At 51.0% G+C, this 19,888-nt stretch overlaps 6 protein-coding genes and 1 non-coding gene across 7 annotated transcripts; 3 read left to right on the top strand and 4 right to left on the bottom strand.

Annotated features, from left to right (window-relative positions):
* Nucleotides 1–81: 81 nt before the first annotated feature.
* On the top strand, nucleotides 82–1,243 carry VFPPC_09124 (hypothetical protein; the record flags this gene model as incomplete). The annotated part of the gene is made up of 2 exons (XM_018287714.2): nucleotides 82–358; nucleotides 465–1,243. 2 exons carry the CDS (start codon nucleotides 82–84, stop codon nucleotides 1,241–1,243), a joined length of 1,056 nt encoding a protein of 351 aa, XP_018140829.2.
* Nucleotides 1,244–1,540: 297 nt separating this feature from the next.
* On the bottom strand, nucleotides 1,541–1,637 carry VFPPC_17321. Its single transcript has one exon. It is a non-coding gene; the product is annotated as a tRNA-Phe (tRNA).
* A 1,690-nt stretch (nucleotides 1,638–3,327) lies between these two features.
* Nucleotides 3,328–6,574, bottom strand: VFPPC_14541 (positive regulator of purine utilization; the record flags this gene model as incomplete). The annotated part of the gene is made up of 4 exons (XM_018292309.1): nucleotides 3,328–4,170; nucleotides 4,277–5,219; nucleotides 5,286–6,155; nucleotides 6,249–6,574. The coding sequence occupies 4 exons, from the start codon at nucleotides 6,572–6,574 to the stop codon at nucleotides 3,328–3,330; spliced, it is 2,982 nt and encodes a 993-aa protein (XP_018140830.1).
* Nucleotides 6,575–7,157: 583 nt separating this feature from the next.
* VFPPC_18027 (hypothetical protein) lies at nucleotides 7,158–7,718 on the bottom strand (the record flags this gene model as incomplete). The annotated part of the gene is made up of 2 exons (XM_022429688.1): nucleotides 7,158–7,558; nucleotides 7,643–7,718. The coding sequence occupies 2 exons, from the start codon at nucleotides 7,716–7,718 to the stop codon at nucleotides 7,158–7,160; spliced, it is 477 nt and encodes a 158-aa protein (XP_022285248.1).
* Nucleotides 7,719–10,299: 2,581 nt separating this feature from the next.
* On the bottom strand, nucleotides 10,300–12,323 carry VFPPC_09125 (MFS multidrug transporter; the record flags this gene model as incomplete). The annotated part of the gene is made up of 6 exons (XM_018287715.1): nucleotides 10,300–10,966; nucleotides 11,027–11,560; nucleotides 11,616–11,655; nucleotides 11,728–11,786; nucleotides 11,856–12,165; nucleotides 12,233–12,323. 6 exons carry the CDS (start codon nucleotides 12,321–12,323, stop codon nucleotides 10,300–10,302), a joined length of 1,701 nt encoding a protein of 566 aa, XP_018140831.1.
* A 3,729-nt stretch (nucleotides 12,324–16,052) lies between these two features.
* VFPPC_16445 (hypothetical protein) lies at nucleotides 16,053–16,250 on the top strand (the record flags this gene model as incomplete). Its single annotated transcript, XM_018294198.1, has 1 exon — nucleotides 16,053–16,250. The coding sequence occupies one exon, from the start codon at nucleotides 16,053–16,055 to the stop codon at nucleotides 16,248–16,250; it is 198 nt and encodes a 65-aa protein (XP_018140832.1).
* Nucleotides 16,251–18,446: 2,196 nt separating this feature from the next.
* VFPPC_16446 (hypothetical protein) lies at nucleotides 18,447–18,966 on the top strand (the record flags this gene model as incomplete). The annotated part of the gene is made up of 2 exons (XM_018294199.1): nucleotides 18,447–18,540; nucleotides 18,608–18,966. 2 exons carry the CDS (start codon nucleotides 18,447–18,449, stop codon nucleotides 18,964–18,966), a joined length of 453 nt encoding a protein of 150 aa, XP_018140833.1.
* Between the last annotated feature and the right edge of the window lie 922 nt (nucleotides 18,967–19,888).

Here is a 19,888-nt window from a genome sequence, read left to right as displayed (position 1 = left end):
GTTGAGCAGAAGTTGGCATCGTGAGAATCTTGCTCGGTGACGACAAAACTGTCAAACCTTCACTTGTCAAGTGCTGACACGATGCGTCTCAACAGCCTCCTGTTTGCCTCGCTGGCAGCAGCTGAAATCCATCTCAACTATGACCGCAGTGTCGAGGGACAGCTCGATGAGTTTGAGGTCGTAGAGATGGTGATTGACCGCAACGGCTGGCCATCCAAGCTGGGAGAACTGAAGAATCCTCTGGAGCAACGTGACACCTCTGACGCCGTGTTCGGTCGAGCAGCATTGTCTGCGAATGGCGTCCTCGACGTGCTGAACAAGGACAAGAGGCAGTCCTGCGATGCAGGCTACTGGTACTGCTCAGGTATGACAACCACCAACCACCAACCCCTTTCACCTTTCACCCTTCCCGTTGACCTCGATTCCTTCACACTCTGAACATGAATCTCACGCTTCTCATCTAGCCTTTGGCCGCTGCTGTCCCACATCAACCCGCTGCTGCAGCTACGGCTACTGCCTCCCCTCCGACTCCCGTTGCTGCCCCCAAGGCCCATGCAAAACCACCCAGCAATGCTGCGGCAGCGACCGCTGCATCCCATCCGGCGCGGAGTGCTGCAACGGCGGACGATTCTGCGAGGCCGGAAACCACTGCTACATCCTCCCCAGTAAGGGCAACCTCCCCGTTTGCTGCACCAACTCGCGATGCACGGCGCACGTCGAGAACGGCGTCACGACCTACGCCTCCAGCAGCACCACCACGCGCACATACACCACCACCCGCACGCGGTACTACTACTGGACCATCACCTGGTACTACTACTACTACTACTGGACGTACTCGGCCGTGATTGAGGCGTCGGTGGTGACGTCCTCGCGCACGTCTACCACGAGCGTCTTGAGCGTGAGTACTACGGCGGCGGCCGCTGCGTCCAGGTACTTCGACTCGGTGTCCAGTACGCTTACATTCTCGACGCCTGCTGCTGCGACGAGCCTCGCCTCTTTGACGGGGAGTACGAAGACCGTGGGGGATGGGGGACCTACCGTTACGGATGGGCCTGGCGGGAGTGAGAACACTGGGAATGGTGGAAACGGGGGTGATTCTGCGCCCACGACGAGTGCGTCTGGGACGAGGAGGCCGGAGGGGGGGAGTGGTGCGGCGAGGATGTGGTCGGGGGGAGATGTGTTGGGGACGATGTTTGTTGCGTTGGGTTTGAGTACGGGGTTGTTGGCGGTGGTGTTGTGATGTGCCTACTAATAAGTGCATGTTTGTGTGATGATGTGAATAATGAGCGTACGTTTTATAAGTGTTTATGTGAATACTGAGCGTATGTTTTATGGGTGTTTATGTGAATAATAATAATGAGCGTATATTTTACGAGTTTTATTTGGATAATGAGAGTATGTTTTACGAGTTTTATGTGAACAATCAGTAAATATTCAAGTATATTATTGTATGTGAAAAGAAAAACAGGGAAAAAAAAAAGATGTCGTGTGATATCAGTGTGATATCTCGGCAAAGTTGTGCCTACGACAAAAAAAATGCGGCCAGTGTGACTCGAACACACGACCTTCAGATAGGCATCCGTAGGATTGAAGTTAACTTCAGTCTGACGATCTCCCAGCTAATCTATGGCCGCATGGGATGAAGAATTTTGGTGCTGAAGTGGCTTATCAAGGGGCCCAACATTGAAGTGGATTTGTGCATGTGGAGTTGAGTGGATTATCAACTGGTTGATACGAGGACATTGACATGGATGCTGGGTGTAAGTGTACATGAAGGTTTCAATGTTGGTAATTCATTATCACGATATAGTTTATGGACGCCGTACCAACGAGTATGACCCAACATATCTTATCGCCATATAACCATAAGCCAGATTCCATCAACACCAAGCAACCATCACCACAACACCAACCACCATCACCACTCCCATCATCACCATCACAATACACAACACCATCACCATCAAATTCCACCACCACCATCAATGATACCGCCCATCACGACTCCTCCTCCCACTATGCCTCCTACTCCTCCCATGCTCCTCCACCACAACAACCTCATCCTCACCCACAACCCTAGGCGTCACCACAACCGGCGCCTCCCTCACCTCCACCACCCTCTCCCTCTCCACCTCCACCCTCGGCCTCCTATGCCTCCGACTATGCCTCCTACTCCTCAAGCTCAACACACTACTCGACGCAATCTCCCTCGTCCTCGTCGTCGTCGCCTCCAACACCACCGGCCCGACCCCCAGCGCAGAATACAGCATAAACAAAAGCAGCAGCATCCCCGCCACGGACCCCAGCACAATCGCAACGACTACCCCCGGCGACGGCGAGTCATCCAAGTTATTGTACGTCGATGGGATGACGACGAATGTGGGCGTCGGGGTGGTCTGTCGCGCCACGACTACCGAGGGATGTATCACGGGCATCGCTTGTATCGCTGGCATTGCTTGTATATGGCTTGTAAAGTTGCAAGTGTGGCGTCGAGATGATTCGCTTTACACGCATCGCTGGAGCAAGATGGGAAGAATGAAACAGAGATTGTTCTTGCACAAAAGGTAAAATATCTGGTAGTCGTTCGCTATTTACATGTGCTGGTGTCATTGGCGCATGCGCTTTGTTCTACTACACAGTTGGCTGTTATTATTGGCGCGCGGGGTCGCATGAGGCTGCGGCTTGTTTTGCTGGTGCCGGTGCCGGTGCCGGTGCTGGTGCGATGCGATCGATTGATGCCCTGCCCCGGCAGTTTCGTCTTATTTTTGGCTTTGCGTTTGCAGCTGCCTGCATGAAGCATGAGAGCCATGGATGGGTGGTGCCGTGCCATGGTGAAGCATCACGACTTGAGCACATCATGGAAATCAAGACTCCTCCATGTCGCCATATTCACGTCCATCACGGCCATCTGGTCCAACAGCACGTTTCAATCAAGGTCCTCAGCTCATCGAAATACATGCTTCATCTCATATCTCATTCCATATAAAAGTACATCACTAATAAACTCCGTTTTTCTCAACCACCCAAATCACAACAAAGCAAACCGAACCTTTCACAACTCCCGACGAAATGCAACACCGCCACCCTCTTACCGCTCATCTCCACCCGAAAACTCTGCTCAATACACATCCAATTCATCTGGTTTCGCAGGGGGTATATAAAATAGAGGCTCATCCTGCGCGCAGACAAGCCCTGCAAATACTTGCGCCGAATCACCCATCACATACAGAGTAATTGACCCTATATCCCTTCAGTTCCCATTCTCAATGTCCATTCCATGATTCAAGCTTCCATTTTTCCTTTCCTTTCCGACAATACATGACATTAATTGGTGTTGCTGTTACCATTTCCGTTACTGTTGTTATTATTGTTGCTGCTGTTGTTGCCGCCTCCGCCGCCCTGTTGACCACCGAAAAAGAAGGTATCAAATGGATTGATTTGCTGGCCCTCTCCGTATTCGTTGTGCATACCTTCCCAGTTCATTCCGAATCCCAAATCAATATGGGCCTGATCCACGCCGTTTATATCGCCATTCGGAGTCGCCCCTAGGTTGTGCAGAAACTCCATTGTCTGCGCGTCCGGGTAGTCCATTGATCCTTGAAGCCCGAATTGCTGACCCATGAAGGAGCCGGCCGGTGCTCCGTGAGGCGCGTTGCGACGAGTCATCGGGGGTGACGGCACCAGAGACGGGTCAATCGAGGATCCGTCATCCTGGCTCATTGCGTCGCTGGGGCTAGGGCCGCTACGGCCGGCACTTTGCCCACTCATAAACGTATCCGTGTCATACGCCTTTGGCTTGGCCAGCGGTGGTGTATGCTGCGCAGCCATTTCTCCAGTGGCTGACAAGCTGGGTGATGATAAGCTGTCTGACAGTGATAAGTCGAACTGGAAGGGTGCTGCCTCTGATTGGTGATGCCGGTGGGCACGGGTCGGAGGCTTCATCGATGAGCCATCCGGCGCAGTCGTCCATGTCATTGTCTCTCGTCGCTGTCGTCTCTGCTGCTGGGGTTGAATACCGAATCCACCACTAGAGCTGGCCATCTTGATCGTTGCCTTGGCTGTTCGATCAAAGGCATCGCGACAAGTCTCGGCAGGCGGGCATTTATCAATCATGTCGGAAAAGACTGATTTAGCGGCCAAAACGGTAAAGTCAACTTCGTCCATGGTCTACTTCCATGTTAGCAAGGTAGGTTCCAAGACTATGTTACCAAGGGGGGGCCACGGGGGTGGGAGGCACAAGGTACAGATACGGTCCCCCAGATGTTGCACTTACCAAGCGGCTTCTCACCAAGGGCGAGTGCCAAATAGCATAAAGGTACGAAATTCCGGCCATGAATAGATGATGAGTTGACAGGTAAGTATAGCTGACCAGCCCACTAAGGTGAAGCTGTCGATAAATTCGTAAAATCTTTTGACCTGCCTCGGCCACCTTGAGGTAAATTCGGTCCTCATCCTCCCGCAACTCTGCCGTGAATGCTGTTGGACTATTGACTTCATCAGACGTGTTGTACTCCCCCTCAAACATGGCCGGCACGCTCAAGCTTTGTCTGTACAGCAGAATAATGGCCTGCCAGTAGTTGAGCTCGAGAAATTCGGTCGAGAAGGCGACACCAGTTTCTTCCCTTGTTGGTGCCGATGTCTTCCATTGATACAGTCGTCTGTCAATGTCCATGCGCCATGATCGGAATGAATCGAATTGAACAAGGAAGGGTGAAGGTAGGTGAGATCGCATTTCGGGGTACAGTTTGGCCTGATGGCCACCGGATGCTCGTGCCATTTGTGCCTGGTTGTACTGGAGGACTTGCAAAATCTCGGATTGAAGCAGTCGTAACCTAAAGTAGTGGTGTGCTACATGCTTGTAGCTGGGGTGGTCATCGCCATCTGGAGGTTCTTGGAATCCATTTCGAGTAATGTATTCGTCGTCGAGGAGCGAAGGTAGCTCAGTTGTGATGATTTCGTCACTGACACCAAACGGTCGACCCACGCAAGTGCTCACCAGTCGATCAAAAGTGTATGTGCACCACCAAAGCCGTCGCCGCAGGTCGCGAATCCAAAGTCGTCGACCACGATCTTGGGCACTTCCCTCGCGAATCTCAGCTGCCTGAGCGGCATCAGGATCGGCAGTGGGTTCGGGAGGGATTGCCTCGACATCTCCTCCATCCTCGTGGTGAAGCCCAAGATCCACAGCTAGTCGTACAGCAACGCCAGTAATATACCTGACACCCAAAAGTTAGCAAAAACAGCCTCCAAAGCGAAACAAACTACCGGGGTGTCATGCGTACCATAGTCCAGGTGGTACCGGCCGCAATAGTGCAAAGTTTGCAAGCAACAATACGGCCTGGAGTACCTCCAAGTAGCCACCGCTCGTGCTCAAACATTCCTCCAGGTGTACAATGGCGCTGGCATGATACTCTTCTGGCTGACAGGCACCCTTGGCCTGACCTAGTGACATTTTGGGATTATCCGAGGCAGATGTCTTAACCGGTTCGCCCAGAATAACACCAGAACCAATGGCAAAAACCATGTAGATCATGTACATTTCGCGAGCAGTCAGACCCTTGCATTCAGTCTTGTAAGCCTTTTCGAACGTCTGCATGAACTCGACGCGATGAAGAACCGGAATCTGAGGATTGGCGTGCTCAAAGTACAATGTTGCGAGCCGCATGCCCTCCTCCTTCTCAGGGAATGGTGCAGGTTGGATGGTAGGTCGAGTGTGAAGGCCAAAGAACGAGTCTCTCATGGAGGCAGAAGCACCGCTGACGCCTTGCTTGCCACCCGAATTACGATCCATGCCGCCTGTCTGCTCGGATACAGAATATTGCACTGCTGCAAAGACCACTCGGGCAAAGGAAACTCCGGATGCGGAGGCGAGAGATCTCGCCTTTGGCGGGCTAATAATATTCGCTAATGCTGGACTTTGAGGAGGAGCCTTCTTTGCCTTGAGTGCTTCCAATGCCTGATGGTGCCTGGGGTTTGCGCGATCACCGGCCTCCGATTGAGAATAGGCACTATCCGTCGCAGATAAGGTGCTCGCGGCATCAGCCGAAGGGCGAGAACACAGCTCGAGGTTCTCGGCTGGTGGAAAAGAGATGTTGTTTGCGGCGAGCAGCTTCTCGAGCTGCTCTACTCGAGTTTCCAAGTAAAAAACATAGCTGCACAATGAAAAAGTCAGTATCATGAGGGTTGGGAATGTGGCATGAAGATGAAGGCCCTGGGACGAAGCTCCAAGTAAAACAGCAGCTCACCTTCTCGGAATCTCCTTCTTGGTAATGGGGTCGTAACCAACACAAGCGACACCAGCCTTAGCACAGCTGGCGCAGCTGGGCAGCTTCTGGTCGCATCGATTCTTGCGCAAACGGCACCGGTTGCAAGCGCTCACATTGCGAAAGTTGCTGCTCTGACCAGCCTTACCGGCGGCACTGTTACCGCCAGCAGACTGTGTCGCATCACCAGCAAGTTGCTCGCTCGGGCTTGGATGGCTGTTGCGATCTGATCCGGCGTCGTAAGAAGACTGTCGTTGCCGTTTCGTCCCTTGTTGGTGACCGGGAGATGGAGGACCATGAGCTGGCATGGCTGCAAGGTCCTCTGGGATGTGTACTGCCGTTGCTGGCAGAGAGGCAGTATAAAGAGCCTGGAAACTAGCGAGCTCGGAGGTTGAAGGCCGATTGTTTAATCTCTAGCAAGATCTATATGTTTCGACACAAAAACGTGGCAGGTTAGCTTGAGCTCGGGAAATCTGGGGTTGTAGTTGAAGCAAAGCAAAGCAAAAGGGCGTCGAGACCGAGGCCGAGTGCGGCGGGGTGCGCAAAGGCAGACTACAAATGCGGCAGTTGCGATGGAACACTTGCATCTGGTCGTCAGGTCGTATTTGACCGTTTCATCGACGTAAAAAAAAATGAAACGGCCGTGGCGCGAGCGAAAAGAGTAAAAGCGGCCGCTTACCTGACAGTATGTTCTTTGCCCGCCGAAAAAACGCAGCAAAATACTAAAATATGTAGAATATTCCAGGGTACTCAAAACTTGAAGCTGCAGAAAGAATGCTTCCTCCAGGTTTAGGTTCGGTGTGGGAATTGCAGTCGGGATCCGGCGCCACGGTCCATTTGCCTGGGCTTGCAGGGCAGAGGACCAACGAGTTGGAGAAGCAAAGCAGCAAGCTAGTTACGCGGGGACGAGAAAGAAGGCACAAGAGCACTCGCAGCTAGTGATCTTGCTTCACAAGAAATGGCTTGACTTCTTGGGTGGAGCGATTGACGAGTAAGATCAGACTCAGAGAAGCCTTGACTCGCGCTGCAGGATTGGTTGAGAGCAGCGGGAAGCTGCGTATTTTGCGCCTTTGTCGATAAAAAAGGTAAAACAAGACGGTTAGGTAAACAGCTGGTCTCTTGAACGTGTTTTTCTCGTTTGTCTAAAACTCGAAGAGATGGTTCGCTGCGGCTTTGGCTTTCAAGGAGATGGAAATAGTAGGCGATAAACCGAGCAAGAACGTGAGAAGGTGAGTGCGCTCGTTGAAGTGCAAGGCATAAGAGCGCGCAACGATTCGAGCAACGGTCAAATGCTGCAAAGTATGTAAGAGTTGAAAAGTATAATACCAGAGGTAGTCACCTGCGATGAACAAAGGATTAACTACATCGAAGCAAGCTCCGGTGAGCAAACGAGAAACGGCCGGGGATTACGGGGCCGTGGAAGCAACCTGGTGGCCATTTTGTATCGACCATGCTGCATGCACCTGGACCATCTCCAAACTGTCAAGTCCTGAACAGTAAAGTGCCCTTCGACTGTGCCCTTCGACAGTCATTCCATGCGCTTGGGTTCCATCAACCTTGGGCTTAGCGCTGTGCGGCTGCGGCTGCCACGCAGTTCCCTGCTGTGTTGGGAGAAGGGCCTCATCACCAGCCTGGCCTTTGTCGACATCTCGACGCTTCGACTGGCTCAGCGCATCGGAGAGGTACGGGGCAGCGGGTCAATCGTCAATCCACTGGGTATCTTTTGTCGTAAGCGACGGTCATTTTTGCTGCAGTTGGAACAAGGCAGGGCAGGGCAGGGCAGTTCCCCAGTCGTCATGGTCGGGTTGTTTGGGTGGCAATCTTCAATCCTGAGCCCTGAGCAGCATTGGCTCATGGCTGAGAACCAGCCACTTGAACTTGAACAGTTTGAGCTTGAGCCCCCCGGTTCATTCAATGCTGCTAGAACGCTGTTGACGCCGCCGAATGTCTTCGAGATGGACCCCTTTTGCCCACACTTACCCACAATTTTCCACAAGCTCCAAATCTTGCCTCTCACCTTGGTTTTCCCTTTATCTTTTCACATGTACTAAATAAGATGGAACAGTCGTCGTCGTGGTTCAACGTTCAAATGTTGAGAAATTCAACTCCAGTTCGCTCCTTCCCGCGATCTGTACGTTGACCTTCTCTTCACAGTCCGCAGCCTGGTCACATGACAAATATTCAACGTCGCCTTTGTGCTGCAATGTCGCTTTCCATACGAAGTACTCAAGTTCTTCCGCTCTTCATCTCACTGTCCGATCCCCGTCAAATTTTCCTGTCTCCAGTCCAGTTCCGTTCCCGATTCTCCATCACTAATGCCCTGTCCAATCTCCCCCCATGAAGCCAGTCCAGACCGGGCCTCGCGCCTCCAAGCCATGCCCCAAAGGGCATCTGCCAGAGCCAACCTGGGGCCAGTCGGACTCCAACATTGAAGCCTCTCCCCGTTGGATGTGTCCACTGACCTCCCCGAAGTTTTCCCACGACCTCACCGGAACACATGGAAATGGATGCTAGTCTTGCCCTTCCCCAACATCGACTCTATCTGGCAGGCCTCACTGGCAGCTGTCGTTGCGGACAGCAAGGCTGTGAACCGTTCCCCCGCCCGCGGCTCCCGGCACTGAGAGTCAACCTAACTTGACATGAGCAACAGTGTGTGTGGGGAGTGGAGATTGCATTGTTGCTGACAAGGCAGGCCGGTGGCTCTCTCTCGTGGTACTCAGTAACCATACCATGTCGCTTTCTTGACAGAAGTAACAAACCTGTTGCGGATCTTTCATTAAGAACAAGAAGGAGGAGAAGCAAGCAAGCCAGCTCCGGGGCATAGGGACGGACATAGCATGTCCACTAGTCAACCGCCGCCGAAGCCGCCTCCGCCGTCAGCTGGGTCTCAATGTCCCTCCTCCCGTTTTATTGGAGGCCGCTTCTCGGCGCGGCGGTTGGGTTTGATGAATATCTTTGGGTTCGCTTTAAATGCATATTTGATCTGTTGGCGATGCCAACTTCATTGGCCCTGGAGCCGCGTAGCCACAACGGCGCGAAGCATGACACTAGTCTGCAAGTCGAACGAGGACATGGCCACGGCGAGGTTTCGTGTGTTATGGTAGGCGTGGGCATTCAACAACAATTATGAGGGCGGTAAAGCACTACCTCTGAGCTCCAATTGCACGAAAAGGTGTTGGTATGCTCTGGCGGCAGGTCCTTGGTATCTGTCAGTATTTGGCCAGGCCAGATATTGCCCCGTTTGCTCTTGTTGATAATATACTTCAGAAACAACACAGCCATGTTTTGTATTTCCAAAACATTCACACAGGCGGCTGAGGAAAATCTACCATAACATGCTCGTATATTTTCAGAAATGCTCGCCAACCTTTACCCAAGGAGTGTTCCTCGCTTCCAGCCCTGCATGGGGCACATTCAGACCGTTGCCAACCACTAATGCATCCGTCTAAATTCCCAAATTCTTATAATCTAAATAGCCCCAAGGCCATGTCAAATCCCATTCATTTCCGTTCTGTGCAACGCCAGGTATTCCCTGAGTGACGTTGCCATCTCTCGGGTCGTATACTAACCTCCTGCCTGTATAATGAGAGAAAAGGGAAAACAACCTCTAACGTGATATCATAAACCACCATCCTTGCTGGTGAATGGAATCCGTCGTACCATTCAATTCAAAAACCATCAACGAAGAATGCGAGCAATTGCAAGTATTCTGCCATCGCAGAAAAAGAGTAGTAAACCCGACACTTGTATCTCGGGTGTATTTTTCCATGTGAAACCCCGCTGACCATATGATTCTTCAAGTCTATGATACCCAAGATGAACATGATTTCTGAAATATACCCCATAACGCCTAGTTCCCATTGATCAGAATGACAAGATAAAAAAAAAGATAATATAAATGCAGACGTGGGTATTAAGGGGGATTGTCGAAAAGTCGCTAATTAAAGATAAAGCATGCGGAAATAATCCAACGGAAAAGCTGGGTCGATTGAAGATAATGTTTGACGAAACACTTGGCCGCTGCGGAGCTCTTTTAAACAGCGTCACTTTCGTCATAATCGTCTAGCAAACGTTCTTCCAGAAGTGAATCTGCGTCTCCCTGTTCCATGACTTGCTGTTCGTTCTCGGAAATTTGCGAACTCAGGTAGGCTCCGACCAGAGTTACCAGTCCACTGAACCACCAGGCCAACCCAGAGTAGCCCGTTTGCAATCCAGCAGCATACAAGAAGCCAGATACAGTTGGGCCGAGCGCCCTGCACAGGCTGGCCGTGGAGGCCGCAATGCCATTTATAGTGCCAAGAACTTCTTTTGTCGGAGCAGAGTTTGCCAACAGGATCGCATTGTTTGGGTACGCCATCGTCGCGTAAGTGCATTTCCAGATAACCAACATGTAAATAGCTGGCATTCTGAGACCATGCGGGAGCAGAACCAGGTATGGCGTAACGAGGTAAAGAGCAAAGTAAGAAAAGGCCAGTAACCGAAATAAGCGAAGGGATCCAAGCCGTGTGGTTATCGGGGGCACGATCATGTAGTTTGAGAGAAGCGAGTACAGTCCTTGGATCGACATGATGACGCCTATGGTCTTGGTGTCGAGGCCAAATCCATCAACAAACTTGAAGGGAAGTTCAATCGTTGGGCCATTCTGTGGGCGCTCGGTGCTCAAAAAAACTGGGAAAAGCTGATCAAAAGTCATTGTATGGCTACAAATTGTATTAGCCAAAAGGTCAACGGTTGCGAGGTGGTAGTTAAAATAGGCTCACAATGCGAGAATACCATAGGACATGATATTCATTATCACTGGCTTAGTGAAGATAACCACTGCCGTTTTGTCAACTTCGCTGTGTCCACGGCCGGAGCAAAGCTTGGGATCTATGTCCGATCGAGGAGCCAGGTTTGGTGAACTCTCTCTGCTCTGGTAGAGGGGCAAAGGCTCGTCCGACTCCGTCAAACCGGGGCTGCCGATGGTCGAATTGTATCCTGTCAATCCATCATTTGCCAGAAGACTTGCCTTTTCCGCAGATCGACCCAACCCCCTGCAAATAGGAACCTTGCCAACCAGGTCAACAAGTCGATCACCAAGCTCGCGGCCGGCATCTCGCTGTTGCTTTTTGGCGGTGTGCGTTTCTTCCAAGAACAAGAAGCCGATAATAACACCGATAAATACAGTGGCCGCGCTGAATAAGTTGGGGAGCAGGTAAGGATAGCGGTCCCAGATGGTCCCTGGGGGAAACAAGTCCGGATAGCTGATGCACGGTCGAGCCAGAGCGCCTCCAATCATCGGACCGATAATCGAACTACCGAACATTAATATTAACCTTGTAAGTGGCATTCGCATCTGAACCTGCTTACCCAATACACCAAACCATTGGCATTATAGTATACGCTCGAGCTAAAAAATGGGTTACATCAGCACTGGGCATTTTTGAGCCAAGATTTGATGTTGAGTGGGCTCCTTTCTTACGTTGCTGTTCCTTGACTGTTACGAGTTCTGCGACCGTTGTTTGCAACACGCCTATGTTTCTAGAAGTGTTCATGTCAGTTGCATGGCCTCACATTGAACTGGCATGAAGGTAGAACAAGTAAACGTACCCATTCAGAAGCCCGCCAAGAGCCCGCGCGAAAAGGGCTACCGGCAAACTTGGAGCGAAACCAAATACCAACACACTCAGGGCAGTGCCCAACAGACCGAATAATAGAACGGGCTTGCGTCCAATTTTATCGCTCAGTCTGCCCCATAAAACCCCAGTCGCAAATTCAGCCAATGTGAACGCAGAAGTAACCATTCCCGCATAGACAGAGATTTTGCTCGCATCATCCGTAATGTGAAAGTCTTGGATCATGTAGTAAATGTATGGAAATATGGACATGAAAGCAATTGGCTCACATATCCTGCAGCATGCTGTGCGTAGATTCGTGTTAGTGTCGGCAAAAATGATGCTCATGAAGTAAATGTAATTCGTTCATACCTAACACAAACATCTGCTTGGTGGGAAATGGTGGAGTGGCCTTGCCATTGTTACTGCCGCGAGTGGCCGCGGTGGCCCGCTGTCTCTTCATCATGGCTTCTCTCTATGGCTGAGCCAATTGAACTTGGGTTGTGAAACTGGTGAGGAATAGTAACACGGTCTGTTGTTATTGCCAGTTGAGCTTCGAGTTTCTTGTGTGACTAGGGCACAAACACAGCTCCTGGTCGTTGTGTTGCAACCGTAGCTGAACGATGAACGGCCAGAGTTTCATTGATCGATTAAACCTCGCTCCAACAGGATGAACCGGCCGTAGTCTTTCTTGTTCCAGAATATATATGTTTGAGGAGTAAGTTGTATGGGCAAGTCTCCCGGCCAAGCCAATGGTAAGGTGAGTTTTGACGCGGAAACCTTAAGCTCTTGTTTTTTTCTTTTCTAAATGTGGGATGTATCAGGGAATTGCTGAGACGGGAAGGTCAGACAAATCCAATAAGAACTCCAAAAAGAGTATGGCAATCGAATGGGGGAAAGAGAAGTTGAGGTGTAAGGGAAGAGCGGGAGTGGATACACATATAAAGAAACGAAGCTGACCCCAAGACTTCTTTTTCCAGCAAAGAAATAAAAGATGGTGCAAGCCCCCCGCCCGCCCTGGGATAATAAGCGAACAAGGCCCATTTCGGTACCCATTGGGCTGGGCCAAGTTTCGGCACCAGATGAGAACGGGCGGTGACATGAGCCAGGCCATAGAAAGCAAACGTAGTGAGAGACGAGACCAGAGGCGAAGAGGCTTTGATCTCCCCTCTAGCACTCCTAGCACTAACAGGCAAAAGAGATGCGGCGAAGTGCCTTCAACCAATCCCCGACAAGGGGTACAGCATTGGGCCGTGCGTGGAGCATTTGGAGCCTTTTCTCCAAAGCACAACTAGCCGTGCGTGCGGTACAGGGGAGGGAGGGGGTGTGATTAAGCTCTTGTCCAGCTGCCCGGTACTCCGTATGGAGCTACGGAGTACAATATGAAGTGATCAACTGGGTCATGGCGGGCTGGGCTGGGCTCAACCTTGCAGGGGCAGGCCAGACAGAAGAAAACATTGAACTTTGAACCTGAGCCGATGCGTGGCCCCTGTCCAGTCTCATGTTGGGGTCTTGCAGTCTCGCCAAGGCTGAAGACTCATCATTTGCAGTGCCAACGATATCACCGGTACCTGGAAGGTACCTTGGGCATCTTATTGTCCGGCCGAGCGTTTACCTCTTGCCCCAGCTTTTCGCGGCATCGTCATCATCACAGAGGTAGAACAGGGGTGGAGGGAGCTTCGAAAGCCGTGGCGGTGACGAGCCAGCTCGGCCAAAGTTACCACATAGCAAAAGAAACAGGAGCTTGGTCCCTTTTTTTTTTAATATTTTTTTCCCCCGTGCTTCTGAACGTGCGCTGCGTCACTCGACAACAACTCCCCTTAAGACGTGAAGATCGGGCTTTTCGTCCTGGTATACTCGACAACCTACCTTGACATTGGCCAGGCCACATGACAGCAACAAGCGAAGAGCGCAGAGCCTTATGCCGCAATCCCTACTCATGGTGTGAGTGTGTGTGTGAGTGTGTGTCAGCCAGCCATGACCAAATTGGCATCGTCTCCTAGCAATCTGACATCTTCACCATTGACTTGAGAAGGGCATTGTGCAACCAGCATGCTGGTGCCAGTAATGCAGCTCCAAACCCATGGCGAGATTTGCCCATCGGGTGACCGGTGGGCTACACCGCGGACTGCCTTAGATTTGTAAGTGTACAGTAGGCAACATGGATGACCTTGACGCCAGGGTGGAAGAAAGTCGAGCGTTTAGTGGCCGCTCTAAGGGAATTAGCGGATGTTCTCCAGAGCTGGACTGTGGCCTGTCCAGATCGTTGAGCCACACGATGCTGACGGCTCACTGACGGCGCCATGACGGCGTAGGTTTGCTTCTGTCAAGTTTCTTTTTCTTCCATTGTTTCTCACCTCCCCTTGGGGCGGATGTAGGCCGCGGCACATCCGAAGAGCTTGGGGCGTTCGCCTTGTTTCGCAGGCTAGTTGTGCGACGCATCGCGTGTAAGCTAACCCTGACAAAAAGAAAGCCCACCATGGGCTAGAAAGGGCAGTGCATTCGTTCGGTTATTGATCTTTTTCGTTGTGTTTTGTTTTGTTCCTGGCGGATTCCAGCACCCAGGTTATTCATTTCCACCGAATAAAATTGCCAGGTGCTAACCCAGATGTCTCGACAATGGATTTTTTGTTTCCGGCCTGGAGAATGAGAGCTGTCAGGCGATTTCACATATGATCAGGGGCCTTGTTTGCTTGTGCAGAGCAAAGTGGGTTCAATGAGCCATCTCAACACAAACATTTTCCGCAAAATTATCCCCGCCGTTGCTTTTGTTCCATCGTGAACAGGAAACGAGGAGCTTCCAATGGCGAACGTGGTGAACGTGGCATTACAAGAACACACAACCACTGTCATCTGAGTTTTGCGTTTCGCCAACAAGTGTGGACCAAGTGTGCTGGGGATTTCCCTGAACTTTGTGCCCCATTTCTTGGTGCACCAGGCAGCATCTCACTTTGCGGTATTCATTGACGCCTTGCGTTGGCTGGTCCTGAATCTAGTTGGCGACTGGGCCAACAAGTCGAAGAAGCAATGTTGCTGGAAGCGCCCAATCTTGTGCCCAAGCATCCTGACGTGAAGAGCCTAGAGCTTTGGAATCGATCCAACAGTACATATTCGGATAGAGCGCTTATCAACGTTGATCTTGTACCTCGTGCGCGGGACTTCTGTAGTCATGTCGGGCATAGCTGTAGCCAAAGCATGCAGACGTTGCACATGACACTCATGCATATAATTCCCTTCGGTGAGCAGCGTGCGTCTACTTCATGTCGAATACAAGGCAGTAGGTGAGCAGAAAACACGCAGTCAAGCTGGGTCTGACGTAGTTTCTGCATCACAACCGTCTACAGCCTGAGCCGCGGCGCAGGTTACGTGATTTCGAACATTGTATTGTTGGGCCATGGAAAGTGAGCTGAGGTCCAGTCATCGAGACCCTGTAGTGGCTCGCTCAGACGGACCCTTACATGGACGGGATCGGGGAACAGAGATGTGTCTCCGCCGAAGAGAAAAAAAAAAAAAAAAGAAGAGCAAACTAAAAACCCTGAATGGACAACAACAAAAGGAAAAAAGGTTGATATGAAGGGGATCGTCTGTCCATGACGCGATCCAGAACAAGAGCTGAGGACTTGCTTGGAGCGGGGTGGGAGGGTTAGCAACTGAGTGCTCTATACCGCGGAAATAATACAAATCTCAAAGAAGAATTCGGATGATTCCAGATACGAGCAGCCGGGGTCAGACCGTCAGGGGGGCCAAAAGACCAAAAAATAAAGAAATAAGCGCGTCTCAGACATTAGAAGAGGGCCAAAGCGGCTCAGTCAATGATCCAGTACAGTTGGGGTTATCTTCGAGTGAGTCTTCGAGCCTTCAGTCGTGCCAATCCGGCACCAGTCCCGACAATTCGTAGTCGGCGCAAAATATCTTGGATCGTCAAAGTTCACAAAGCTAATCCGGGGCAAGTCATCGCACACACGAAAAGAAAATTGCTCCGGCTCAGGCACTCACTTGAGTGAAGAATCGGTCGATAGCACCATAAAATTGAAGAAGAAAATTGGCGAGAGAAAACCCAGTGGAATATTCTGTAACGTGAATGGGTAGCGTATGACAATTTACTTTGAGACACGTTGCATGGGTATATATTGACTGGGGCAGGACCCGACGACACGGGTCTGGCTCTGTGCAGCGAAACGGTTTGGAGTAGATGTTCCTTTGGTCTGAACGGATCCTGCGGTATGGAGAAATACACCATGTGACGCCACCGCCTCCAAGTCTTCGTGTCAAGTTATTGCGTATCGAATATTCCAGGCCCATCCCTTTGACTGTGCTAGGTGCAGGCAAAGTATTTGCCCCAGACGACCCTTGTAAAGTATTTTCTACCGATATCTTGCGCAATCTCTAGAAGCAAAATAGGTACTGGGTAAAGATCAATAATACCTCCCCTTTAGTGGTGAGATCAGCGGGTTGTATGTATCCCTAAGTTTGTGGTATGACATTGGCTAACATCCTGGTTAGCGACTTTGCCTGCACCTTAGCACAATCAATGGGATGAGAGGCATGTTTCGCCTGTCAGTCTGAGGCAGAATCTGCCAGGGTGTGCAAGAACAGATTTGACATGGAAGGGGCTTTGGACCCTGGGCAGCAAAACCAGGCAACCTGCCTTTGAGGACGGTACTCCAATCGATCCACATCAAATCCAGCCCCAGGTCTGGTCCAGCGCTGCGGAAGAGTGCCGGAATTGCATCCGACTCCACCAATGGCAAAAAGTACTGGCGAAGTACTCCGTCTCTTCGTCGTGGGTAGGTGCATTGTCGGCTTTTGGGGAACATTGGAGCAGGGCCATACCAAGGTGGACGGATGGAGCAAGTTTGCCCCTTTTTACCGTTGCAAGTGGCCAGCCATGTGCATCTGTTGTGGAGATGTGATGCATTGAGGCTTCTAAAGGTCCGAGTCGCAGACGACGTCCAACAACATGCTTGGAAGTTGGCTCGAGAAGCGATGGCCCCTTTTGAACTTGAAACAGCCGCAGAGTTGCCGAAAGGGAAAACGAGTCGTCGAATTTCCGCGTTACAATCACCAATTCATCGCGAAACGTGGTTCTGGTTGCCATCCCATTTTTGTCGGGCAGTTGTGGTGAAGCGTGCTTCTCGCTTTGGTCGAAGCCCACGAAGAACTGGCATTATGTTCGACTAAATTGAACTACGCCAACTTATTATTGGCAACCCAGCAGTTCCAATACATCGACTTTATCTTGCCAGTCAATATCTGTGCCTCGGGCTCAAATTGGTGATGGTCGACTGCAGACGTACAGAGCACATTTTACTGCAAATATCCGTCATACATGTGGCAGCATGCATGACATGCAGCATTGAACATGGCAGTTTTGGTGAACCCGATGACATGGATACACCAAAACTGCATGCGTTCAAATCAGCAGGGTTGCATCTACAGATGACCAGTTGTCGCGGGGGTCATACCCTGTAATGCTGGTGCATCCTGCACGGTGCTGGTTTTCCTGCAGTATCATGGCTTGCCCAATGTTGTCAACTTCCGGAGTAGGGAGTACTGGGGTCTTGATCTTCAGTGAAAGCCACAGCCAGTGGTACACAACGGGATTCGTGTTGAAATGTGTTGGTGGGACGGAGTAGAATGTCGAGGAGAGACCGGGCTCACCGCCAAATCATGTGCCTCGTGATCAATCACAGGTCTGTCAACATGGCAATTTAGTGGCGTTGCTAGTTCTGCTACATGTCGATGCCAGTCTTTGGGTTCTTGGATCCTTGTTGCTAATGTCGTCATTTGTACGACCCAGCAGCTCAAGACGTATCCAATTGGCAACACTTCGTGAACACCAGTAGCTGTCGCGGAGCGTTCCCTGTGTCCCGGGTTGGCGGGGCCCGGTTCAGTTCCCCGGAGCCTCGGAGCTAGTAGCCTTTGCTCTCTGAGTGGCCGCTCCTGAATTGGCCGGAAATTTTAAAGCTGGTCTCCCTGTCTTTGCGGCGCGGTGCTCTCTGAGCATTGATTGCAGTAATGCAACCACTCTCGGCGGGGGTGGAGCTGCATCAAAGTGTGATTGGCCAAAGTGGCCCAGAAAGGAGACTGGTGAGGGGGTGTTGAGGGGTGTCAACAGAGATGGATGTCAGGGGCAGCGACCCGGTAGGCTGGTTTGATCTGGAGCCATGGATACTGGTACGTTTGCGGATCACCGTTTTTCGAATGTTGGGCACAGCTGGACAAGGACCTTGCGACGGGGAACTTTGACCGAACTGTCCGCCGCCAGTGGCGACGGCAAGGGAATCAAGGAGATAGATAAACTGGTGGTTTGGTGAGGTATATTTGGGAATGACTTTAGTGAAAAAGAGACAGGCGGACGAAGACTTATGCAGCCGAAGTCGTGGCAGTTGAGCAAACCTGGCGGTGAAATCGGGTTGTAATGTCATATTTTTTTTTTTCTCGTTATAGTATTATCGTGCTTCGTACGGAGTATAACCAGATCGAAATGTGAGATGGACTGCAAGGCACGGGTGGCACGGGCCAGTCTGGGAGACAACCTGCAAGCCTGCCAGTAAGTATATCTTGGTGGTGCAGGAAATTTTTCATGTCGGCTGTCGTGTGGCGTTCATATCGCGCGGCCCTGCTTTTTGATTCTCTCCCCCAAGCGATTTTGGGTTGTTGTTCTGCTGTTGGAACTTGCTTTTGCGATGCTTTGGTCAGCATGCCGCCAAGGCTTGACACGGGTTGATGGGGCAAAGCACCTAGGCTGTTCGGTTTTGACACTACCCGATGGTTGTATGCATCCCATCCGGCTTTGCAAGGTCTGTCCAGATGCTCAGCATGTACAAAGCAATTTCCCCTGTCTCGCAAGAGTTTTCGCCACGACTTGCGACCAGCTGGCTGGGTACGTAATGCCGGAAATGCTGACGGAAAATAGAGAGAGTCATCTTGCTTCAAATGTGATCGCCTGGGGTACTGTCATTGATCGAGTCGATAAAATCGCTGTGATAGCTACCACTGCAAGATTGTTGAAAAAAGGCGAGGGAGCTTGCCAAGCCCTGGCTGGATATTACGCATGGTTGGCCGTTGTTGAAATGAATTCCGGGAATGACTTATGTACCTAGGTAGGTAAGGCGTTTGCGCCAAAGAAGATAGAGAAATGATACCTTAGCAAAAAAGCGACAAACAGAGCTTCCCAGAAACAGGCACTGGTAAAATGGGCAGTTGAGGTTAATTGCAAGTGGTCGCTCTTAACATTTGATACCAGACTTGATATTCAACTGAGTAACTGCCGATGTGGGAGTTGCATCATCGCTCTTGCCGTTTCGTCAACGGCCGGTGCGATGAGGCTTTGCCATTGAGGTGCCCCAGGCATTACTCCCCTAACATGGAACATCTCGCTTAAATATTATTGGCTCAAGTCTGTCTTAATCGATTTTGTGCAAAACCATGATAATACATGTACAGTACTGCACTTCTCTCAACACACTCATGTGGTGTGATGATGGGTCGAGCATCGCATAGTGGCATCACCGCCGCGAAACCGGCTTCTCAGCATTTCTTTTCGCCGAACGTTGACTATAGTATCCCTGCAACTGGAGTTGGGTATTTGGCCACCCGTTTACGGAGTACGCCTATGGCTGTTGTGTTCTCCGTACTCGTGGAAGGCATTGGTGGGTGTTAGTTGTCTGGACATTGTCAGCTTTTCTTCGCGACTCCTCTCTTCTACCATCGACGACGCGGCTGTTGATCGAAGTATTGCTTCTGCTCCGGGTTTGACGAATATTGACGACGGTCTTACCTTTTGCCTCCAGCATGGTTCGACATCCTTTCAATCAGTGCATCATTCTGCAGCATAATGCATCAGGCAGTTGTGACTTCACAGACACCGAAGAAATCGATTTTAGTCCGCGGTCATTCCAGCAATTGCCGAAACGAGGCTCAAAGCGAAGTGAAGCACAGGTTTTACTTCCCGAAGAGAACGGAGCAACGGAGGTAGGTATTCTCAGCACAAAACGACCATGGCTCCAGGCTCCTGCATGGGAC

This window comes from Pochonia chlamydosporia, chromosome 6 (assembly GCF_001653235.2).
Source record: "Pochonia chlamydosporia 170 chromosome 6, whole genome shotgun sequence".
In the NCBI taxonomy this organism is placed as follows: domain Eukaryota; kingdom Fungi; phylum Ascomycota; class Sordariomycetes; order Hypocreales; family Clavicipitaceae; genus Pochonia; species Pochonia chlamydosporia.
Note: the sequence above shows the minus strand (reverse complement) of the source record. Positions and strands in the feature narration are given on the sequence as shown.